The 25,743-nt window shown below is 45.7% G+C and overlaps 1 protein-coding gene across 2 annotated transcripts in view; it reads left to right on the top strand.

Annotated features, from left to right (window-relative positions):
• The window catches only part of LOC147463159 (uncharacterized), a 78,559-nt gene extending 53,706 nt beyond the window's left edge, over window positions 1–24,853 (top strand). For both annotated transcript variants that reach the window (XM_086487512.1, XM_086487503.1), the window contains exons 6-16: window positions 1,460–1,678; window positions 1,761–1,887; window positions 2,263–2,448; window positions 2,570–2,659; window positions 2,920–3,083; window positions 22,344–22,463; window positions 22,790–23,015; window positions 23,498–23,557; window positions 23,655–23,828; window positions 23,991–24,100; window positions 24,191–24,853. In XM_086487512.1, the coding sequence (XP_086343638.1) occupies window positions 1,460–1,678; window positions 1,761–1,887; window positions 2,263–2,448; window positions 2,570–2,659; window positions 2,920–3,083; window positions 22,344–22,463; window positions 22,790–23,015; window positions 23,498–23,557; window positions 23,655–23,828; window positions 23,991–24,100; window positions 24,191–24,353 (1,639 nt within the window). In that variant the 3' untranslated portion in view covers window positions 24,354–24,853. The remainder of the gene's footprint in view (window positions 1–1,459; window positions 1,679–1,760; window positions 1,888–2,262; window positions 2,449–2,569; window positions 2,660–2,919; window positions 3,084–22,343; window positions 22,464–22,789; window positions 23,016–23,497; window positions 23,558–23,654; window positions 23,829–23,990; window positions 24,101–24,190) is intronic.
• The last annotated feature ends 890 nt before the right edge of the window (window positions 24,854–25,743 follow it).

Raw genomic sequence — 25,743 nt, 5'->3', positions numbered from 1 at the left:
TTGGAGTGTCCAAGTCTGTTACACCCCCCCCCCCCCCCCCCCCCCCCCCCCAAAAAAAAAAAAAAAAAAAAGAAAAAAAGAAAAAAAGAAAAGTGCAGAGTAGCTTCAACAGATTCGATGTATTTCCGCCACAAAGGAAGAGAGTTGGCAAGCTCATGCTTGTCACAAAATAGTCTCTTGCTGACACTTTGTGTCTTCATTTAAACGTGTGAGTGAGCCTGTGCACCCAAGGATTAGAGTGAAATATGTACTTACCGGTCATAGTTGCCAAGAAGCCCGTTTCTTCAATCAAGGAAACTTATGAAACGTTTTGAGACTTTTCTTGAACATTCAGCCCATGCTTTCTACTAATGTCTAAGCCACATGGTCTTGTTTGGAAAGTAGTTTTCTAGTGAAGTTTTCAACTTCAAGGTGAGTTATTGAACTTCCTAGTCTTTTTATGTTGATTTGCATGTACACCATGAGTGTAAGTCTTAGGCATTAATATTTATGGCTCGACACTCAGATTTTGGCAAAACTTCCATTGTGGCGTTTCATAAAATAGTGAATTGTTTGGAACTTTTGACACTTGTTTGGTATGAAACGTTTCGATACTTCATGGCCATTATGTTACCAATGTAGCTTACAACTATGCATTGCATGTATTCTGATGGATTGTTCTTTTTGAAAGTATTTTCTAAGAAGTTTTATTCTTCTCGAAATATTATTGACATGGTGTAGAAGTTTTCCCTTGGATCTTGAAAAATTTATGTTTGAATTTAATCTATGGATATGCTCACAAGCATGCCTAATTTAATTCGATATACCATACTCAATGTATCTTCTAAACTCTGATGCTAAATGAGAGTTGCTTTTGCTTGATGGGAATGGATATCACATGTACACTTTAAGAAGCCTGAGGATTTGGTTGTGATATGAAAATTGGTGTAAAGAGGTCATGCTCAATAGTTTATACTTGGAAGATGTGCTTTTCATTATGCTTAATTTTTTGCGGTTCAATTCATCTGTTGCTTTTCTTTTAAGAAATATGTTAAGCCAATGATATAAGCATTAAACCCTAATTTCTTTTAAAGCTGCATTTTGGATATTTATTATTCCAATTACGAAGAGCACTTTCTCTTGTTGGGCTATGGTTCAACATCAGACTTTTGTTTTTGGCTTTAAATAAACAGAACTTGCTCAAAGGATAGTAGGCACACATTAGCGATGAATAACACTCTCATCTTACATATGTAAACAATTAACAACCAAAAACTTACAAGGTTGTTTTTGAAGAGTTACATTCGTATCAAGTGAGCTGCTTGTAGTCAAAATTTATTCTTTCTTTACTTGCAAGTATGAAAGATTTTGTATTTAACCCCAAAATTTTCAGAAAAAGGAGAGCATCTTAGATTATATATGTGCGTGGTCAACTGCAATTCATGTCTTTTATATTTTTAATATATGTTTTGTTACCCAGGTATGCAGTCATTGATCTCTCAGCTGGTCCTTGTGTCTATGGAAAAATTGAGACAGAAGAAGGGAGTGTTAGCTACAGAACCCTTCCAAGATTGAAGAATTTTCTTTTCCCAAGAGGACGTGATCCAGTAAGAGCTATACTAACGCAGGAGATTTTTGCTGCCCAATTAGCAGGACTTATTGCAACGACAATTGAACATGTGATTGCGCCTGATGTGAGGTGATTTTTAGGTTTTAGGGTCAATTTTTATTTATCTTTTTGAGCATCTACATAATGTTTTGAAAGAAATGCTGCGTGTTAGGTTTGAAACCATCGATCCAACAGCTCGAGTGCTTATTGCGATCATTGCTTTGCAAAACCATGAGAAGTACAATCTATTTCAGTCTGGCCAGCCTTACACTATAGATGTGGAATCCATTGTAAAAGAGGTGAATGCTATCTCAATTGTTGTCTGGCTCTCTGAAAAATGCATCTTAATTTATTGAACATGACTGGATATTTCCTTACAGATAGAAAAAAATTATTTTATGTGTTGGGGAGGTGGGATAATTGGGGGTTAGATACAATTAGAGAGCGAGCAGACACATGAGCAAGTAATTTTGCAGAAGCATTTTCAATTTTCACATGGAAACACTGTTTTGTAGCTCTTGAAGTTATGAATATCGTACACCTTCAGTCTTTACTCTATTAAAATACAAATGGAAAATACAATAGTAGCCTCTATCTAGTGACAGGCTCAAAAAGAAAGCTCAATTTGGCAACAACTAATTGAGATTGATCAAATATTATTTGCACTTTTATAGGCGAGAAGGATGCTACAGCCTGGGCAGGATGTAGTAGTTGTTGCAGGATCTCATAGCCTTCATGAACATGAGAAACTGGCAGTTGCTGTTTCTAAGGCATTGCGGGGTGAGTCTATTCAGGAAACAAAGGAGGGTCGCTTCCGAGTTCGAACAAGGACTTTTCTAGATGGCGCAGTTCTCAGGGATGTGAGTAAATTTTATGTTGATTTTTAAATGACAAAGTTAATGTTTCTCACAGAGGAACTGCGGTTTGTTTTTTTCTGGTTGTCGTTACAAAGTATAGTGAAAAGAGGATGTGGAGGTGCAGGAAATGAGGCAGTCTGGAGATGTTTTGGCTGCTGGTTTACTGGAGTCTTCAGAGCCTTCACTGTTTAACACATACTTTGGCCGCTATAAGGTAAAGCCACATGCATGTCTCCTGGATTGTATAATTTTCCCTACTGTAAATTAAAACTGTTTACAGAGGAAATTTCTCTGCTGGAAATTTGAGTGAGAAGCACTAAGTTGCCTCTCATGGTTTGATAAGAAGGATACTTTTTATTGTAGAGGTATTTATTGAACAAACAAACTCTAAACGTGTTTAAATTATGCAGAATGTAGAGGTATTTAATTAGAATGATGTTACCACACAGCTAATACATAACTTTTTTATGATAGTTCGCTGAAAAGGACCCTAGGGAATCGACTGAAGATTCTGTCATTAAAAGCAAACCACTGTGGTCTCTTGCGATCCCTAGATATACAAGCATTAAAGGAAGAGCTAAGCAAATTCCTCAAGAAGACGGTGTCTATGTATCTTACGGTACCCGTGTAATTCCAGTGTAAGCAAGATGAAAAAATTCTTAGTTATTTCTGACTAATTAGTTTCGCTTGCTCTGTTTTCAGTTCTTGTTTTTCTTTGGGTAAGATACTTTTTCAGTGGTTTCTTTTCCTAATGCTTAAATCCTTTTAATTTCACGGACTACTTTTCAAATTGTAGTCAATATGCTGTTTTTGTGGAACTTGGAGAAGCTCTATACGTTCTTTGCTGTGTGTTATTGAATAAGTAATGCAGCACACATGCTGAAGTAGCTCTGTATAGGATGATTGTGTTTTCCTCCAAGGATGGTTTGGGTAGAGTGGTGTAGAGCACAACTCTTCTTACAACTGGTTTATAAAATCTTAAAAGGTAAAAGTTCTCTTGATACCCACCTTTTATAGCTCTAGCAGTGTTTCTGGTTGGTTAGTTTCTTTCTTTTTATCCAGACCTTGTATCAGATTCACCATGATGTAACTCTTTGGTCTCATGGTCATTTTGGCCTTTAGAAGACGTAAATCTAACATTTCATATCTCTCTCTCTCTCTCTCTCTCCCCTGTGATTTAGCTATCCCGGCAAGCTGCCCCTTTTGCTTAGTTCACATCGACCAGTCTAGGATCCCATAGTATTTTTTGTTTTGTTTTGTTATGTTGTTAGTTAGTTTGTTACTCTGACTTTCCATCAGATCCACCACATTGTAACTTTCTGGTCTCATAGGTCACTTTGGCCTTTTGAAGATGTTAATATAATTCATTTCATTTCATTTCTCTCTCTCTCTCTCTCTCTCTCTCTCTCTCTCTCTCTCTCTCTCTCTCTCTCTCTCTCTCGCCTGTTCAGATAAGGTTTCGGACCTTTTTCTAGAGTCATGAGATACAAGGATCAGAGATGTCTCGGATTGTTCCTGCTAGAGCTGCACAGACTTAGGGAGAGCTTGCAGAGGACATTAGGGGAAAGACAGTCTCAGAGACGAATCACAGATTTCTTTACACCAGCCAAAGGAGAGCCAACGGAGCAGTCATTACAGCAGATCTCAGAGCCTACTTATACTAGAGGTACGCTGCTTGACCGAGCCACTGAACTTGCCAGATCCAGCCGCCCACGACCTTGGGGGGTCTCCCACTACCGACAAAGGCTTCAACAGAAGATACAGATCACTCTAGCTCGACATGCAAGACGCCCAACCAGAGTACTGTCCACGGAGGAGGTCGACGAGATCCGACAGCGACCGATGAGAGATTTCATCTGAACCCACTAACCACTCCCCCCCCCCCCCCCCCCCCCCCCCCCCCCCCCCCCTTATTTCCTTTCTCCTTAGTGTTTTAGTGTTAGTTCTCTGTAACTTTGTAATTTCCATACTCAGACATGATATTAGATTCACCAATTGTAACTTTTTGGTCTCATAGGTCATTTTGGCCTTTTGAAGACGTTAATATAACATTTCATCTCTCTCTCTCTCTCTCTCTCTCTCTCTCTCTCTCTCTCTCTCTCTCTCTCTCTCTCTCTCTCTCCATTTTATTTTTGTACCTAGACATTGTATTAGATCCACCAAGATTGTATCAGTTTGGTCCCATAGGTCATTTTGGCCATTTGAAGACGTTTAATATAACATTTCATTTCTCTCTCTCTCTCTCTCTCTCTCTCTCTCTCTCTCTCTCTCTCTCTCTCTCAGCCGGCGGGCAAGAGACGACATTCTGGGAGCATGCCCCAGAATAGGTGGTATGATGAGGAGTGCAGAGAGATGAGAGCCCAGCTTCAGAGGGATCTTCTTTTAGGAGTCATCACTTACAGTCTCGGATTGCTTTCCGACGCCTTGTGCGACGGAAGAAGTGAGCTTACCTAGCTCAGATGGAGCGAGACTTATATCAGATGTTCTTGAGTAGGGACTCAGGAGAGGCATGGCGACTCTTCCATGAGCACTCCCCTCCCCTAGTGATTAATTCACCTGATGTGTGAGGCCAATATGCGACATCATTATATACAGTTCCTGGACAGGAACCCCTTCCAGACCCTACCAAGCCTTGCCCAGCTACGAGCACTTTCTTTAAGTCTGAGATGGTACAAAGGGCCATCGCCAGGATGAGGACCGGGAAGGCATATGATCATGACAGTCTAGTAGCGGAGCACTTTATACATGCCAGGGATATGCTGATGGAGGTTCTCGCAGTGTTGTTCAATCGTGCCATGTGTGAGGGATTACCTGAGACTTGGAGGTTGTCTAATATTGTGCCCATCTTCAAGGCTGGTGACCCTACAGAGCCTCGGAACTACCGCACTATTATGGTTGGACACACATTGGCACGGTTATATGCATCTATTTTGGAGCATTACTTGAGTAATTGGGCAGAGGGCGAGGGTGTACGAGCAAAGGGTCAGGCCGGCTTCAGGAGGGGTTTCTCCACTCTTGATCATATTCTGACACTCAGGGCCATCATTGAGGAGGGCAGAGCACATGGGAGACGGATCTATTGTAGCTTTGTGGATTTTCGCAAAGCATCTGACATGGTTCCAAGAGCTCGATTGATGTGCAGACTACAGGAGATGGGGGTCCCAATAGAGGTGATTTGGGGGATTAATCATTATGGCTTTGTACAGATCAGTGATGGGACATATATGCACTCCGGAAGGGGTATTTGATTTAGTTCACTCTACTATTGGAGTGAAACAGGGCTGCCCATTGTCTCCTACTCTATTTGGTATGTATGTTGATGAGGTGTCTGATTACATTGACAGAGAGGGTGACAGGGGGGCCCAGCTGGCAGGATTGTTGCTATATGCTGATGATATTGTGCTGATATCTAACTCACCAGAAGGTATGCAAAGACATTTGGACGCACTACGCAGTTTTGTAGAGGATAGTGGATTGTGTGTAAACCTAGGTAAAACCAAGGTAACGGTGTTTAACACCACACCGCAATGGGTCAGGAGATCAGTACCTACTTTCAAATATGGTCAGGAGATTGTGGAGTATACAGATGCATACACTTACCTGTGGTAGTCTTTACTGGGCTGAGATTTCTTTTGAGAAGAGCGTAGAGACTAGACTAACTAGAGTTGGTGCGACTTGGGAGGAATGGAGAGGATGTGTTCGCAGGTTCAGTTCCAGGAACCTAGGACAAAGTTATGGCTCTTTGATACTTTGGTTGCGTTTACTATGTTATATGGGGTGCAGGTTTGGGGACCTTCTGTAGGTCAGGATGGCTGGAGGCGTATGGAGAAGCCCCCTGGTATCTATGATCTCTCGGCTGATTAGAGCCAAGGCTTCTGTACCGCATGATATCATTCGAGCGAAATTAGCTGCCCCCCCATGGAGATTGAGGCGCTTACCAGACCAGTCTCCTTTGTACACAGTCTGTGGGATACTACCAGAGACAGATATGCCAGGGTGGCTCTAGAGTCCTCCAGACAATTAGCTCTTAATGGGGATACATCATGCTGGTATGCACAGATGGCATCATGGTTTCAGACACATGGTTTCACCATGGACAGGTTGCCTCCTTTTCAATACTCTCTACAGGCACCTTGAGGTCTCTAACGCGGGTAGAGATTAATAGACTCATTCGTCATGATCGGATCTAGCTGGACACGAGGAGGATATGGATAGAGCCGATACAAGAGTTGGGCACAAAGATGGCTTTCTATAGAGAGCATCTTCTACACCTCACGGGGGATGGGTTTGTGATCCGACCTAGCTATATGGACACGCATCTTTCTCATGGTTTGTGTCGTGCCATTGGCTAGATACGCACGTCGTCACATCAGGTCGAGATTGAGACTGGCAGATTCAGAGGGACATCAACAAATAGCAGGATATGCCGCCTATGCCATCTAGAGCCAGAGACAGAGGTACATTACATATGTCATTGCATAGTGTACTATGAGATACGAGGTCGTTTTCATTGTCTATTCAGAGAAGGTTTTGGGTCTCTATCTAGGGTCATGAGTTATGAGGATCAGAGATGTCTTGGGCTATATCTACTTGAGTTACACAGGCATAGAGAAACTTTACTGAGGAGAGTTGAAGAGAGACAACCCCAGAGATAGATCACAGATTTCTTTACACTAGATATTGTACACCCATAAGAACAGACAGAGGAGCAGTCAACAGCGGAGAGGTCTGCCCGCACTAGTGGCATTCTCATAGACCGAGCATTGGAGCTAGGGAGATCTAGACGACCCCGATGGAGAAGAGGAGCTACATAGTTTCGAAGGAGGCTACAACAAAGGATTCGAGCCATACTTTTTCGTCGTCCAGAGTGCAGAAGAAGATGGATCTCTACTTCCCTCCCATATTGTCTACACATTGTACTGCTTAGTTCACACATTTCACGCCTTTCACCTTTCACACCTATCAGCTTAGATTAGGATTCGGCAGTATTTATATTTTGTTATCCTAGTTTAATTTATTTTGTTAATCTGACTTTGTATCAGATACACCGCATTGTAACTTTCTGGTCTCACTTTGGCCTTTTGAAGACGTTAATATAACATTTCATTTCATTTCTCTCTCTCTCTCTCTCTCTCTCTCTCTCCCCCCCCCCCCCCCCCCCCCCCCCCCCTCCCCCTTCCAGATCCTATAGAGCCATGCCCACCTATTAGCACCTTCTTTACCATTGAGATGGTAAAGAGAGCCATTGACAGGATGAGGACCAGCAAGGCATATGATCATGATGGTCTAGTAGCAAAGCACTTTACACATGCTAGAGATATGCTGGTAGAGGTTCTTGTAGTGTTCTTCAATCGTGCCATGTGTGAGGGGTTACCAAGACTCGGAGGTTGTCTACTATTGTGCCTATCTTCAAAGCAGGTGATCCTACAGAGCCTGGGAATTACCGCACTATTATGGTTGGACACACATTGGCATGGTTGTATGCATCCATTCTTGAGCAGCAGTTGAGTAATTGGGCAGAGGGTAAGGGTGTACGAGCAAAGGGCCAGGCTGGTTTCAGGAGGGTTCTCCACTCTTGATCATATTCTGACACTTAGAGCCATCATTGAGGAGGACATGTCACATGGGAGACAGATTTATTGTAGCTTTGTGGATTTCCGCAAAGCATATGACATGGTAGCGAGAGCTCGGTTGATGCGCAAACTGCAGGAGATGGGGGTGCCCATAGTGTTGATTCGGGGGATTATGGCTCTATACAGATCAATGATGGGACATGTACGCACTCTGGAGGGGATATTTGATTTAGTTCACTCCACCATTGGGGTGAAACAGGGTTGCCCATTGTCTCCTACTCTATTTGGTATGTATGTTGATGAGGTGTCTGATTACATTGGCAGAGAGGGTGATAGAAGTGCCCAGCTGGCAGGGATGTGGATTCCATTGTTGTTATATGCTGATGATATTGTGTTGATCTTTGACTCACCAGAGGGTATGCAACGACAATTGGATGCATTACACAATTTTGTAGAGGATAGTGGATTGTGTGTAAACCTTGGTAAAACCAAGGTTATGGTGTTTAACACCACACCATAGTGGATCAGGAGATCAGCACCGACTTTCACATATGGTCAAGAGATTGTAGAGTATACAGATGCATGCACTTACCTTGGGGTTGTCTTCACTAGGACGAGGTTTTCTTTGGGGAGAGCAGCAGAGACTAGACTGACTAGAGCTTTTGCTGCCTTGGGAGGCTTGGAGAGGATGTGTTGGCAGGTTCAGTTTTAGGAACCTCGGACAAAGTTATGGCTCTTTGATACCTTAGTAGCCTCAGCTGTGTTGTATGGGGTGCAGACATGGGGACCTTCTGTAGGCGAGGATGGTTGGAGATGTATGGAGAGTCCCTTGATATCTGTGATCTCTTGACTGATCAAAGCGAAGGCCTCCGTACCCCACGCTATCATTCGAGTAGAGCTAGCTGCCCCTCCTATGGAGATTGAGGCGCTTACCAGATGAGTCTCCTTTATGCACAGCTTGTGGGATACTACTTGAGCAGATATGCTAGACTGGCCCTTGAGTCTTCCAGACAGTTAGCTCTTCATGGGGACACTTCATGCTGGTATGCATAGATGACATCATGGTTTCAGACGCATGGTTTCACCATGGATAGGCTTCTCCCTTTCCAGTACTCTCTTTGGGCACCCTCGATGTCTCTTACACGGGTGGAGATTACTAGACTCATTCGTTAGGACTTGATCCAGCTGGATACTAGGAGGACATGGATAGAGCCGCCACAGGATTTCGGCACGAAATACCAGCAGACAGCAGGATATGCCGCTTATGCCAGTTAGAGCCAGAGACAGAGCTACATAGCTACATTACATATGTCATTGCACAATGTACTATGAGATACGGGGCCGTTTCCATTGCTTATTCAGAGAGGGTTTCGGTCCTTTCTCTAGGGTCATGAGTTATGAGGATCAGAGATGTCTTGGGCTATATCTACTTGAGTTACACAGATATAGAGACACTTTCCTGGGGAGAGATAGAGAGAGACAGTCCTAGAGATAGATTACAGATATCTTTTCACTAGATATGTGACATCCAGAGGAGCAGTCGCCATTGCAGAGCTCGGCCCACACTCATTCGACCACTACCGGTTCTCTCATCGACCGAGCACTGGAGCTACAGAGCTACAGAGATCCAGACGGCCACGATTGACGAGAGGGGCTACACAACATCGACGGAGACTACAGCAGAGGATTCGAGCCATACTCTCTCGATATCCAGGGTGCAGATGAGGATGGATTCTAGTAGTAGTATCTAGTTCTATTGTACCCAGACATGGTATTAGATTCACCATTTTGTAACAGATTGGTCTCATAGGTCATTTTGGCCTCTTAAAGACGTTAATATAACATTTCATTTCATTTCATTTCTCTCTCTCTCTCTCTCTCTCTCTCTCTCTCTCTCTCTCTCTCTCTCTCTCTCTCTCTCTCTCTCTCTCTCTCTCTCTCTCTCTCTCTCTCTCTCTCTCTCTCTCTCTCTCTCTCTCTCTCTCTCTCTCTCTGTGTCTCTGTTGCCTCGTACCCAACCCCCCAGCGCCGTCCCTCGCGGGCTCTTCCTGCAATCCCGCCCTCCCCTCGGCCCGACCGATAACCCCCCCCCCCCCCCCCCGGCAGGTACAAGAGAAGACAATAAAATTCAAAATTCAAAATTTTTCTCAGAAATTGCAGAATTTGCAAGAATTGTACAATTTGCAGAAAGCGGACATTTCTTGTAATATGCAAAAATTGCAGAAAATGTACGCCATGTATGCTTAGTGTGGGAGAATATGTATGCATAATGTGGAAGCACTTGCGTGTAGTGTGGTCCCCTTCCACCGCAAAATTCTTCTCGTTTTTTGCAGGGACCAAACATGAGAAAGCAGAATGATAAGCCCGACCCCTTAGAAGATGCAGTTCAAAAGTGCAAAGAAGAAATGACCGAAACCATGAACAAGATCAACCGCAACCTATTAGACCAATAAAAATGCTCGAAGATCGTGTTTTGGCCCAAGAAAGCAAGATTACTGCAATGGGAGATCGCAATGGGAGATTGTGTGACGGCCTAGACGAAGAGATTGCGTCACTCAAGAAGGAGCTCACTGGGCACGATCACAAAACACGCTTGAAGAGGGAAAATTGCAACCCTTTGTAATAGAAGAACTCAACACAATCAAAGAGCAAGTGCGAGCCATCAAAGAGAGGGAAGAGCAACATAAAGAAATGACGACTTCTTGGGTGGACGTTATTACAAAGACTCAACAGAAAGCAGATGAGGCTGAGAAACGGATTGAGGTTGTCAAGAAAGGGAAAAGCAAGGAAACAACGTCCACACCCACCATTATCAACCTGACACTAGAAGAGGAGCAAAGAAGACGTGTACGCTCTCTACATGTGAGAATCTGCAGCCTTAAAGCCAAAGATAATGTAGACAAAGAGGTAAAAGAACTCATGGCTTTGATGGGGGTTCATGAGCGGATGCACTCAAGAGCTTGGAGAGTGGGCAAGAAGAAAAATGGCAGCAAGGGGGAAACCTCGAAAGAACATCAGGCCCTGGGAGACAGCCTGGAGATAGGAGACACGATCAGAGCACAAAGGGCGGGGCTTAGGAGAAGTGGCAGTGTTATTCAGGGAGGAGTTGCAGCCATTGATACATATAGCCCGTAGGGATGAGCGAACTAGGTACATGTGGGTGAGATTGAGAGCAGAGACAGACATATATCTTTACATTGCTATTTGCTACTTTCCCCCGAGTACGTCAGTATATGCACCACCCAGAGGACAGTCCCCCTTCTCTATTTTGGATGACATATGGGAGTTCTCTAGAGATGGTGACATTATCATTCTAGGGGACTTCAATGCTAGGACTGCCCATCATTAGAGAGTTTTTTATGATACTTCAGAGGAGATGCTGAGAGAGCTGGATGTTGCAGAGACGGGCCTATCCGGACTATCACAGGATGGGGAACATACTGAGTATGGATGGCACTTGATAGACATGGGGACTGCACATGGATTGGCCATCTTGAATGGCCTACAGAGATTTCCCGCTGCGGGAGGTGTCACATGCTTTCCACACAGACTTGGAGCTAGCAGAGTGGATTATGTCATGGCACAACCGAGCCTCATCTCTACTATCCAGGATCTCATAGTTGGGCCCAGACCTATTGGGGTGGCTGTGGACCATGCTCTTGTGTCGCTGACATCTCTTTCCAGTTCAGTGTAGCACATAGGCCACGAGTAGCAGCCCCTACTCGCTACACCTTCACGCGAGAGACGGATTCTGTATACATAGACGGGATCTACAGATGCCTATGCAATGAGGAGCCAGGGCGACCTCTGGAGGAGCTTACTATTATACTGACACCGACATTACATGATGCAGTAGCAGAGGCAATACCCACACACCCAGCTTGAGTAGAGACGCCGTTCTGGGAGCATGCCTCAGGACAACTGGTATGATGAGGAATGCCGCCAGTCTAGAGCTAGACTTTAGAGGGAGGTGCTTTTGGGGGACATCACTCACAGATTGACTGCCGACGCCTAGTGCGGCGGAAGAAGAGGGCATTTTTGGCTCGACTAGAGCAAGATCTATACCAGCTTTTTATGAGTCAGGACTCGCGTGAGGCATGGCGCCTCTTTCATGAGCAGCTCCCCCCCCCCCCCCCCCCCTTGCCATTACCTCTACAAAGACCTGGGGTCAGTACGCATCATCTTTGTACACAGTTCCTGGACAGCCGCCCCTTCCCGACCCCCCCGATCCATGCCCACAGTGCTTTTTTCACCGCGGAGATGGTGAAGAAGGTCATTGACAGGATGAGGACTGGGAGAGCATATGATCATGATGGCTTAGTGGCTCATCATTTCATGCATGCCAGAGATCTATTAGCAGAGCTTCTAGCAGTTATGTTTAACCGTGCCATGTACTTGGAGCCTATCTACGATTGTACCTATCTTCAAGTCAAGAGACCCTATAGAGCCTGTGAATTATCGCACTATCATGATTGGACACACATTGGCATGGTTGTACGCATCCATTCTTGAGCAGCAGCTGAGTAGATGTGCAGAGAGGGAGGGAGTGCGTGCAGTTGGGCAGGCAGGGTTCAGGAGATGTTTTTCTACTCTTGACCATATCTTGACACTCCGGGCCATCATTGAGGAGGGCAGATCCCATGGGAGACGGATCTATTGTATCTTTGTGCACTTCCGCAAAGCATTTGACACAGTACCCAAAGCTAGATTGATGCACAAATTACAGGAGATGGGAGTACCCACAGAGCTCATTTGGGGGATCATGGCATTGTACAGATCAGTAGTAGGGCATGTACGCACCTCAGAGGGTCTATCTACACCGGTTCACTCCACTATTGGGGTGAAGCAGGGCTGCCCGCTCTCTCCTACTCTATTTGGTATATATGTGGATGAGGTTTCTGACAACATTGAGAGAGATGGTGTTAGAGGTGCACCGCTTGCAGGGACATGGATTCCGCTATTGTTATATGCTGATGATATTGTGTTGATCTCTGACTCTCCGGAGGGGATGCAACATCACTTGGATGCTTTGCATAGGTTTGCCCATGAAAGTGGTTTGTCTGTTAACCTTGGTAAAACCAAGGTCATGGTATTTAATACCACCCCATAGTGGATTGGGAGGTCAGCGCCCGCATTCACATACGGCCAGGAGACAGTGGAGTATACAGATGCTTACACTTACCTTGGAGTGGTTTTTAGTGGACCATTATTTTCATTGAGGAGAGTAGCAGAGACTAGATTGACCAGAGCCCATGCGACATTGGGTAGATTGGAGAGGATGTGTTCACAGGTTCAATTCCAGGAGCCTTGGACGAAGCTCTGGCTCTTTGACATTCTAGTGGCTTCGGCATTGCTCTATGGAGCTGAGATATGGGGCCCTTCATTGGATCATCACGGGAGGACAGGTCGCACTGATGGATGGGGTGACGTGGAGAAGCCTCTGGTCTCTATGATCGGGCGGCTCATTAGAGCCAAGGCTTCAGTACCACGTGCCTTTATTCGAGCAGAGCTAGCTGCCCCCCCACTAGTGGTTGGGGCACTCACCAGATCTGTCTCCTTCATACACCACACGTGGGAACTTCCCAGAGATAGACACGCCCGCCTTGCACTTGAGTCCTCTTGATAGATAGCCATGCAGGGAGATACAGCATGTTAGTATGGGGAGATGACATAATGGTTTCAGGCGCATGGGTTCAGCATAGACATATTGCCCCCCTTCCAGTACTCACTGGATGCACCCTATCTAACTCTTAAACAGTCCGAGATCACCAGGCTCTTCCGCCAGGACCTGACTCAGCTAGACACCAGGAGGACGTGGATACAGCAAGCACATGAGCTGGGCACGAAGATGGCTTTCTATAGAGAGCATCTTCTCGAGCTTACGGAGGACGCTTTCTAACGAGGCCCAGATACATGGACACCTACTTGTCTCATGGGATACGATGTGCTATTGGCCAGATACGCACATCTTTACACGAGTTGCAAATCGAGACTGGGAGATACAGCGGAGTACCAGTAGAGGCCAGGACATGCCCCATGTGTGACATGGAGCCTGAGACAGAGTTGCACTACACATGCCACTGCCCCGTCTACTATGAGATACGAGGCCGCTTCCACTGCTTGTTCAGAGAGGGCTTTGGACCACTCTCCAAAGTCATGAGGTACGAGGATCAGAGATGCCTGGGTTTCAAGCTGCGTTGCTCCCCACCTTCTTTGATGGCCCGCACTTGTTCCTTGATCGTGTTAAGCTCTCCCTCTTCGAGGACATTCTGCGATCGCACCTTTGCAAGCTCATTCTTGAGTAGTGCGATTTCTTGCTCTTGGGCCTTCACCCGATCCTCGAGTGTATGTATCGTGCTTGCCACGCGCGCGGCGAGTACGTTAATAGTACCTAGGAAGTGGCGGAATTCCTAGTACCTAGGAAGTCTCTACGCTCTTTTTTTTCCCTCTTTCTCTCTCTACGCGATTCCCCCCCCCTCTTTCTCTCTCTACGCTCTTTTTTTCCCCTCTTTCTCTCTCTACGCTTTTTTCTCTTTCTCTCTCTACGTAATTTTTCACCCTCTTTCTCTCTCCGTGCCCTTTTTTTCCCCCTCTTTCTCTCTCTACGCCCCTTTTTTCCCCCCTCTTTCTCTTTCTATGTGTTAGGTTTGGGAGTTGCAGGAAGAGCACGAGGATGCAACACGGGCAGCGGGGGGGAGTAGGGGGCGGGGGCAGGGGCAAAGGGAGCAGCAGCAGCCCGAGGGGGTGGAGCAGCAGTAGCGCGAGAGAGCGGGAGCGGGTGCAGGGCGAGAGAGAGAGAGAGAGAGAGAGAGAGAGAGAGAGAGAGAGAGAGAGAGAGAGAGAGAGAGAGAGAGAGAGAGAGAGAGAGAGAGAGAGAGAGAGAGAGAACGAAAGAAATGACGACTTCGTGGGTAGATGTCATCACAAAGACCCAACAAAAAGCAGAAAAGGCTGAACAATGGATCGAGATTGTCAAGAAAGGAAAAGGCAAGGAAATAACCCCCACCCCCACACCAACCATCATCAACTTGACACTAGAAGAGGAGCAAAGGAGACGTGTGCGGGCCTTACACGTAAGGATATGTGGCCTCAGAGACCAAGATAATGTGGATAAAGAGGTGAAAGAACTCATGACTCTGGTGGGGGTCAACGAGCAGACGCATACGAGGGCTTGGAGAGTGGGCACTAAGAAAAGTGGGAACAACGGAGAAACCTCAAAGGAAAGGGCACTCATTCTACGCTTCCCCTCCATGGAAGCGAAGAATGACTTTTTGAAGAAGAGACCGACTCTAAAGAAGACTAGCATCTTTCTTGGAGATGACCTCACCCTCTCACAGATTGCTCATATGCAAGAAGTAATGCCGGAAATTAGAGCAGCAAGGGAAAAGGGGAAGATTGCTTTTTACTTGGATGGAAAGGTGGTGATATTGGAGAGACGCCCCGCATGACGGTGCGAGACCTATGGGACCACACTAAAGACGGCAACATGGAATTGTAATGGGTCACTCCGTCTTGATGTAGGGGCCTTTGAGGATAGCTTCACGGGGAGAGGCATCATTTTCTACTCTGAGATGCATCAAGCACCTGGGAAATCCATGCCACAGGTGAGCGGATATAGATGGGAGACAGCCTGCAGACAGGAGACCAGATCGGAGCATCGAGGACGGGGCTCAGGGGGAGTGGCAATTCTATTCAGGGAGGAGTTGCAGCCACTGATACATATAGCACGCAAGGATGAACAGGCTAGGTACATGTGGGTGAGGCTCAGGGCAGAGACGGGCTGATACCTCTACATTGCTATTTGTTACTTTCCTCCTAGTACGTCAGTATATGCATCACCTAGAGAACAATCCCCCTTTGCTATTTTGGATAATGACATATGGGAGTTTTGCAAGGATGGTAACATTATCATACTAGGGGATTTCAATGCTAGAACTGCCCACCACCAGACAATATTTTGTGATACTTCCGAGGAGATGCTTAGGGAGCTGGATGTCACAGAGATGGGTCTATCCAGACTATCACAAGATGAGGAATACACTGAATATGGCAGATACTTGATAGATATGGGAACCGCACATAGATTGTGAATGACCTACAAAGATTTTCAACAGCTGGAGGTTTTACTTGATTTCCACACCGACATGGTGCCAGCACAGTGGATTATGTTATGGCCCAGCCAAGTCTCATTCCATTCTTTCAGCATTTCATGGTGGGTACTAGGCCAGTTGGAGTAGCAATTGATCATGCTATCTTGTCTTTCACCCTGACCTTTCAGTTCAACACAGCTCCATTAGGAGAGGTCCCAACACACACTCAGTATACCTTCATGAGGGAGACGGATTCTGTGTATATGGATGAGATATACAGGCAACTATGCACCCAGGAGCTGGGACGGCCGCTATATGAACTCACTCAGATACTGACAGAGACGCTTTATGATGCAGCATTAGAGGCATACCCCCACAGCCAGCCCACACGGAGACGATCTGGGAGCATTCCCGAGAACATTTGGTATGATGAGGAGTGTAGAGAGACGAGGATCAAATTACAGAGGGAAGTGCTCATGGGTATTACCACACATAGACAGTCACGGATTATCCTTCGCTGCCTATTGTGACGAAAGAAAAGGGCTTATCTATCTCAACTAGAGCGGGATCTGTATCAGTTATTTATAAGTCAGGACTCACGCGAAGCATGGAGGCTATTCCACGAGCATTCACCACCACTAGTGGTCACCTCCACTGAGACATGGGGGGAATATGCCATATCTCTCTACACAGCATTAGGGAAACCACCTCTGCCGGACCCACTAGTCCTAGCATTGAAGTCCCCTAAAATGATGATGTCACCATCTCTAGAGAACTCCCAGATGTCATCATCCAAAATAGAAAATGGGGACTGTGCTCTGTGTGGTGCATACACTGACGTACTCGGGGGAAAGTAGCAAATAGCAATGTAAAGATATCTGTCTGTCTGTGCTCTCAGTCTCACCCACATGTACCTAGCTTGCTCATCCCTGCGAGCTATATGTATCAATGGTTGCAACTCCTCCCTGAATAACACTGCCACTCCTCTTGAGCCCCGCCCTCCGTGCTCTGATCGTGTCACATGTCTATAGGCGGTGTCTACAAGCGGTCTCCCATCTGTATCCACTACTGTGAGGCATAGTGTGCCCCGTTTACCACGTATCCCGTAGTAAACGGGGCAGTGGCATGTGTAGTGCAACTCTGTCTCAGGCTCCATGTCACACAGGAGGCATGTCCTGGCCTCTGTTGGTACTCCATTGTATCTCCCAGTCTCTATACGTAGCTAGTGTGAAGATGTGCGTATCTGGCCAATAGCACATCGTATCCCATGAGACAAGTGGGATGTATCTGGGCCTCGTCACAAAACCGTCTCTATAAGCTGGAGAAGATGCTCTCTGTAGAAAGCCATCTTCGTGCCCAACTCCTTTGCTTGCTGTATCCATGTCCTCCTGGTGTCTAGCTGAGTCAGGTCCTGGCGGGTGAGCCTGGTGATCTCGGACTGTGTAAGAGTCAGAGAGGCTGCATCGAGTGAGTACTGGAAGGGGGGCAATCTGTCTATGCTGAACCCATGCGCGTGAAACCATGATGTCATCTCCCCATACGAGCATGCTGTATCTCCTTGCATGGCTAACTGTCGAGAGGACTCAAGTGCAAGGCGGGCATATCTGTCTCTGGGAAGTTCCGACATGTGGTGTATGAAGGAGACAGATCTGGTAAGCGCCTCCATCACTAGTGGGGGGGCAGCTAGCTCTGCCAGGATAATGGCACGTGGTACTGAAGCCTTGGCTCTAATGAGCCGCGAGATCATAGAGACTAGTGGCTTCTCCATGTCTCCCCATATCAGTGCGACCTGTCCTCCTCTGATGGTCCAATGACGGTCCCCAAATCTCAGCTCCATAGAGCAATGCAGAAGCCACCAAAGTGTCAAAGAGCCAGAGCTTCGTCCGAGGCTCCTGAAACTGAACATCTGAACACATCCTCTCCAATCTACCCAATGCTGCGTGGGCTCTAGTCAGTCTAGTCTCTGCTGCTCTCCTCAATGAAAATGCTGGTCCACTGAAAACCACTCCAAGTTAAGTGTAAGCATCTGTATACTCCACTGTCTCCTGGCCGTATGTGAATGCGGGTGCTGACCTCCTGATCCACTGCGGGTTGGTATTAAATACCATGACCTTGGTTTTGCCAAGGTTGATAGACAAATCACTTTCCTGGGCGAACCTATGCAAAGCATCCAAGTGATGTTGCATCCCCTCCGGAGAGTCTGAGATCAGCACAATATCATCAGCATATAACAACAGTGGAATCCATGTCCCTGCCAGCTGTGCACCGCTATCACCAGCTCTCTCAATGTAGTCAGAAACCTCATCCACATACATACCAAATAGAGTAGGAGAGAGCAGGCAACCCTGCTTCACCCCAATAGTGGAGTGAACCATTGTAGAAAGGCCCTTTGGGTGTGTACGTGCCCCAGTACTGACCTGTATAATGCCATGACTCCCCAAATGAGCTCTGTGGGTACTCCCATCTCTTGTAATGTGTGCATCAATCTAGCTCTGGGTACCGTGTCAAATGCTTTGCGGAAGTCCACAAAGCTACAATAGATCCGTCTCCGATGCGATTTGCCCTCCTGAATGATTGCTCTGAGTGTCAAGATATGATCAAGAGTAGAAAAGCCTCTCCTGAACCTTGCTTGCCCGACTGCCCGTATCCTCTCTCTCTGCATATCTGCTCAGTTGCTGCTCAAGAATGGATGCGTACAACCGTGCCAATGTGTGTCCGATCATGATAGTGCGATAATTCCCTGGCTCCATAGGGTCTCCTGACTTTAAGATAGATACAATAGTGGATAGGCTCCAAGTATCAGGCAAGCCCTCACACATGGCACGATTAAACATAATTGCTAGAAGCTCTGCTAGTAGATCTCTGGCATGCATGAAGTGCTCAACCACTACGTCATCATGATCATATGCTCTCCCGGTCCTCATCCTGTCAATGGCCTTCCTCACCATCTTAGCGGTGAAAAAAGCACGTGTGGAAACATGGATCGGGGAGGGACGACTGTCTAGGAACTGTGTACAGAGATGACGCATACTGGCCCCAGGCTGCTGTAGAGGTAATGGCGGGGGGGGGGGGGGGGGGGGGGGGGGGGGGGGGGGGCAGTGCTCATGAAAGAGTTGCCATGCCTCACGTGAGTCCTGACTCAAGAATAGATGGTATAGGTCCTGCTCTAGGCGAGCCAAAAATGCCCCCTTCTACCCCCGCACTAGGCGCCGAAAGAGAATCTGTGACTGTCTGTGAGTGATGTCCCCCAAAAGCACCTCCCTCTAATGTCTAGCTCTAGTCTCGCGGGATTCCTCATCATACTAGCTGTTCTGGGGCATGCTCCCAGAACTGTCTCTCTGCTCAGGCTGGGTGTGTGGATATGCCTCTGCTGCTGCATCATATAATGTCTTTTGTGTCAGTATAGTAGTAAGCTCCTCCAGAGGTCGCCCTGGCTCTTCTGTACACAGGCGTCTGTAGATCCCACCTATGTATACACAGTCTGTCTCCCGCGTGAAAGTGTAGCGAGTAGGGGCTGCTGCCTGTAGCTTGTGTGCTACACTGAACTGGAAAGAGATGGTCAGCGACACAAGAGCATGGTCCACTGCCACACCGACAGATCTGGGTCCAACCGTGAGATCTTGGATACTAGAGATGAGACTCGGCTGTGCCATGACATAATCCACTGTGCTGGCTCCATGTCTGTGTGGAAAGCATATAAAACCCCCCGCATCAGGAAATCTCTGTAGGCCATTCAAAATGACCAATTCATGTGCGGTCCCCATGTCTATCAAGTGTCGTCTATACTCGGTATGTTCCCCATCCTATGATAGTCTGGATTGGCCCGTCTCTGTAACATCTAGCTCTCTCAGCATCTCCTCTGAAGTATCATAAAAAGCTGTCTGATGATGGGAAGTCCTAGCATTGAAGTCCCCTAAAATGATGATGTCACCATCTCTAGAGAACTCCCAGATGTCATCATCCAAAATAGAAAAGGGGGACTGTCCTCTGGGTGGTGCATACACTGACGTACTCGGGGGAAAGCACCAAATAGCAATGTAAAGATATCTATCTATCTGTGCTCTCAGTCTCACCCACATGTACCTAGCTTGCTCATCCCTGCGAGCTATATGTATCAATGGTTACAACTCCTCCCTGAATAACACTGCCACTCCTCCTGAGCCCCGCCCTCCGTGCTCTGATCGTGTCTCCTGTCTACAGGCGGTCTCCCATCTGTATCCACTAATGTGAGGCATAGTCTGCCCAGGGGCCTGATGTGTCTCAGAGTAGAAGATGATGATCTCTACCACTAAACTTTCCTCAAAAGCACCCACATCAAGACGCATAGATCCATTACAATTCCAGGCAACAACTTTGAGTGTGGTCCCATAGGTCTCACACCGTCATTTGGAGCGTGGCTCCAATATCACCAATCTTCCATCTTGGTAAAAACCTATCTTACCTGTTTCCCTCGCCGCTTTAATCTCTGGCATTACCTCCTGCATATGAGCGATCTGTGAGAGGCTAAGATCATCCCCGAGAAAGATGCCCGTTTTCTTAAGAGTTGGTCTCTTCTTCAAAAAGTCCTTCGCTTCCATGGAGGAAAAACGAAGGATGAGTGCCCTTTCTTTCGAGGATTCCCCCTTGCTCCCATTTTTCTTGTTGCCTACTCTCCATGCTCTTGAGTGCATCGGCTCATGAACCCCCATCAAAGCCATGAGTTCTTTTACCTCTTCGTCCACATTATCTTTGTCTTTAAGGCTGCAAATTCTCACATGTAGAGAGCGCACACACCTTCTTTGCTTCTCTTCTAGTGTCAGGTTAATTATGGTGGTGTGGACGTTGTTGTTTCCTTGCTTTTCCCCTTCGTGGCAACCTCAATCCATTTCTCGGCCTCATTTGCCTTCTATTGAGTCTTTGTGATAACGTCCACCCAAGAGGTCGTCATTTCTTTGTGCTGCTCTTCCCCCTCTTTGATGGCTCGCACTTGCTCTTTGATCGTGTTGAGCTCTTCTATTACTGAAGGTTGCAATTCTCCTTGAAGTTCAAGTGTATTTTGTGATCGTGCCTCAGCGAGCTCCCTCTTGAGTGACGCAATTTCTTCGTCTTGGGCCGTCATACGATCTCCCAATGCAGTGATCTTGCTTTCTTGGGCCAGAATGCGATCTTCGAGCAGATTTATTGTACCTAATAGGTGGCGGTTGATCTTGTTAATGGTCTCGACCATTTCTTCTTTGCACTTTTGGATTGCGTTCTCTAAGGGGTCGGGCTTGTCATTCTGCTTCCTCATGGCTGGGCGCTACTAACAAACAAACGAACGAGACGAAGTGTTGCGGAGATCTACAAGCACCCGGGCTTCCGCATTATGCATACATGTTCCCTCATTAAGCATACATGGCGTATTCAATTTCTGCAATTTTCTAAAAATCTGCAATTTTGCAATTTCTGAGTTTTGCTGTTTCTGAAATCTGCTATTTCCTGCTCTGATCTGTCCTGCAATAATTCTGCGCAGAAAACTGCCTGTTGCAATTGAAAAAATCTGCCTAGTGTGTTTTGAAGTCTGCAGAATTTGAAAAATTTGGAAAATCTGTGGCCGGGCGGGGTGGCAGCAGAGCGTAGTTGGTGGGGGGGAGAAAGTGGCGCGAGGGGCGGGGGCAGCGGGGGGGGGGGGGGGGGGGGGGGGGGGGGGGGGGGGGGGGGAGAGTATAGGGCAGAGAGAGAGAGAGAGAGAGAGAGAGAGAGAGAGAGAGAGAGAGAGAGAGAGATGAAATGTTATTTTAGAAGGCCAGAATGACCTATGAGACCGGAAAGTTACAATGTGGTGGATCTGATATAAAGTCAGAGTAACAAGAATGACAAAATAAAATGACAGAAATTAGAATAATGCTATGGAATCCGAAACAGCTAGGTGTGATCTGAGCAGCCAGGTGGGATAGCTAAATCACAGAACACAAAAGATCCAGCATCGGTCGCTGGCGGATCTCATCAATCTCCTCCATGGTCAATAGCCTAACCATGGAGAGAGAGAGAGAGAGAGAGAGAGAGAGAGAGAGAGAGAGAGAGAGAGAGAGAGAGAGAGAGAGAGAGAGATTTTTAACGTCTATGTGAGGCCAACTATCAAGTATACATGTGTGTATGTCCTCCATCTATTAGAAAAGACAAAACAATCCAAACTGTGTGTGTGTGTGAGAGAGAGAGAGAGAGAGAGAGAGAGAGAGAGAGAGAGAGTGCCAATTGTTGAACTCTTGATATGTAGGTTTGTTTTGTCGTTAGCAGAAGTTGATCCTCAGCTGATGATGGATGGAGAAAGCTTGTTGTGGGCAAGCCACGATTCCATTTTTGTGTTGCAACATGGAAAGGCCTCAATTGATTTGAGGTATTTCAAATAAAAAGGAATATTTGTTAGCTTCTGTGGTTTTCTTTGAATATCCTCCTCTAACCTAGCAGCTACAACACATTAGGTTCTGATAATGATGTTAGTGGAGATGTCCTAGTATTTAGTTAAGTCTATGCTTGCTGGATCTGATGCTGCACTGACCTGTAAATGTGAACATGGGCTCTTCCTAGATTCATCTAGGTCTGTTTAATTGTGTGCTGTCCCCCTTTCTTAATTAAGTAATGTCTCATAAATCCTATAAAACATGTGGCTTTTCATTTTCAAGAGACTATTGATGCTGGGTACTGCTGCATGTTTGTGTTCAGCTATGTTTCTGAAACAGAAAAATTAAAAGTGGAGCCAATATCTCCCCAGAGGCATATACTGGCAGGACTTGCATCTGTTCTTGGAGGTTTGGTTGCACCATATGAGAAGGCCTCTCACATTCATGAACGTCCAGTTCTTAACTGGCTTTGGGCCAGTGGATGTCATCCATTTGGCCCATTCTCAAATCATTCTGGGATCAGTCAACTGATGGCAGATAATGCTATTGTAAGTGAAACCCACAGTTTTTATCCTTAACCTTGTGCCAGCACTTTGAGCATGATGAAGTTGTTTTTGTCTGCGTGCATTTGGCATTTTGTAATCGGCATGTGTTCTAAATCGGCAGTTTGGACCTGGCTGCTGACTTAGTTTACAAACATCACATTGTCTCCAAAGTGGATTTTTTTCTTTTTTTTGGTTTCAGTACACATTAGTTAAGTCAATACATGGAAAGTCTGAGATTTGCACTTGCTCTGTTCTAATTTGAGAGCAAATGAGGTGTATATCAAAAACATTTGTGGCAATGAGTGTTTGTCTTTACTTTTAGCAGCGAGTGCAGTGAAAATGCTGGTCATGTCACAAGGTGAAATAACAGTGTTTTGATGGAAAAATGGTTTAGGACGAGCCTTGTTAAGGTGTGATTCTTGGACAATGGTGTCAGCTTGTATAAGTGTTTTTAAAGGAAAACCTTGAATTGAACTTGAATGCAGAGAAATGGAATATATGCAAGAGTCGACAAAGCGCTCAGAAATGTCCGGGATATGACAGAGGTATGCATGGAGCGGATTTAAGGAACATTCATGGATAATTCAAATAGGTTTCTGGGGATTGTGATGAACAACTTTGGCAATATGGCTTTTCAAGCAGAACATTCAGGCATTTGCATCAGAACATCTAAAGACTACTCTGGGGGAACCTGTCAAAACCCCCTCAAAGAAGACAACGGCTGAATTATGGCTGGATAAATTTTACAAGAAGACGACAAACATGCCCGAGCCATTGCCGCATGAGCTCGTGGTACGGATAGAAAGCTATCTAGACGTAAGTATAGAGTGCATAAGGCTGGTGATGAGTGGGCTTAAAGCATGTTTAATGCTTGAGATAGGCAGAGAAATTGATTTTACTTTTTGTAAAAGAGTAACAAACTATGACCCAATGTGACCAAGAAGGGAAATTCACTGACAAGATTTAAATTGTGAGCAGAAATTAGAGGAGCAGCTGGTGGAGTTGGCAGCTATGCTGTACAATCATCAACTTCAGGATGCTCATCGAAACTCGACAGAAATTCTAAGATCATCGCTTTACACGCAACAGTGAGTTTTTCCCCAAGAAAGTGAGCTCATTTCTTAGCTGAATTTACATACACTACATGGACATCAGACTCTATCATTGTTCAATATCAGGTATACGGAGCATATGCTTATGCGGGAACGTGACCGGCTCAAGTGCTGCAGACTAGAGCACATGGCTCCTGTTCAGTCATCCCAGGCATTTGTGTATGGAGGAATCCTAGTTGCAGGATTTTTAGTATACTTTTTGGTCATTTTTTTCTCATCTCCTGAATGATCATCAGTCAATGGATGCTGAAGTGTAGTTCGAGAGTATGCTCGAGGAATGAATTTGAGATATAGAGATCAAGTGTTGATGTTGGTCACCAAAGCATGAGATGCATCTCCGCCAACTTCCAGCAGTGTCGAAGTCGCGGAAAACCATTTCCTGCCGCACATGTCTTTTACCAGCGGCTTTTTATTTGATGCTGCCTAACATAGAAGTCACATGTATGAATGAGAGCCCTCTTTCCCGTGTGATTTGAAGCTCTTCGCTTTCTTGTAGCGGGAGAAGCATCTTTATGAAGCAACATAGTAGCTACCATCTCATGTTAGTGATAATATTCTTTGCCACTTTATAAGCAAGTGTGTGCAGGCTTGCTTCTTTTTGTAGAGTGAATCAGAAACAGTTGTATTGCTAAGAGGCACATTCCACTGAGAATGGCAGCTATACGGCAATGGTGCACTAAAGTTTCAGTGAAATTGTCTCGGGCACAAGATGGTCCACTGATTCCTTTTTTTGTGCCTTATTCTTTCAATCTAATGTGCCCTAATTTTTGCAGTTTTGATTGTGAAGAGTATGTGAGGAGCCAGCATGCAGTACTTGTTCCAATTGAGGTGCAAATAATTCATAGCTCAAGTTGGATAGAAACATTTGGTAGGAACGGTTTTTGATGAAGATATGTGGCACCAAAGTTAACAAAGGCCATGGTTTACCACACATCTGTGGCCCGAAACTCTGTAAGGAAAGTTGATCATAGAACGGTTGCAACATATGCTTATTTTGATCTTGTCAAGTAGGGTCTCCACTTTCTCGATTTCCATCTAAACAAGAGCCTCCCCTCGATTGGCATGGTATTAGAAGAAAAACCACAAACACCAAGTCTATGTCGCCCATTACCCTCCATTTCAATAGCCTTGAAAGCACACTATCAATGAAGTCGATGGTTAACAACCAAAATGATAGTATGACTTGGATTATTATCAAGGTAATTGACACATGTATGCTAAGCTAATACAAAGTGGTTTTTATTGAAGGCACAAGGAAATTACATGTATAAGCTTTCCAAGGTGAAGAACAAGTGTGCTACTTGATAGTGCTAGCCGCAATGACATGAACAAGGGAAGCAAGGTTGAACGCTGAAGTGGAAAACTTGTTCAAGTTGTTAGGAAACACCAATCCAAGTTTACGTAGTATAAAATGCTCAATGAAGCAAAAACAGGGAATGATGCTCAATGAAGCATTCAGGTGAAATTATCATAGGTAAAGTGGGTTGCATATGTATGTTTGGTGAATGGTTTCTAATGAGCATAAGAAAAAAGAATGTACGCCAAGGTGGGAATCCATAAAGTGTGAAATGGCTAAAGCTAACCTACACTAAATCCTAATGTCAATAAGCAAGTTTTTA

The sequence above is a fragment of the Adiantum capillus-veneris genome, chromosome 2 (genome assembly GCF_014529385.1).
Source record: "Adiantum capillus-veneris isolate H3 chromosome 2, ASM1452938v2, whole genome shotgun sequence".
In the NCBI taxonomy this organism is placed as follows: domain Eukaryota; kingdom Viridiplantae; phylum Streptophyta; class Polypodiopsida; order Polypodiales; family Pteridaceae; genus Adiantum; species Adiantum capillus-veneris.
Note: the sequence above shows the minus strand (reverse complement) of the source record. Positions and strands in the feature narration are given on the sequence as shown.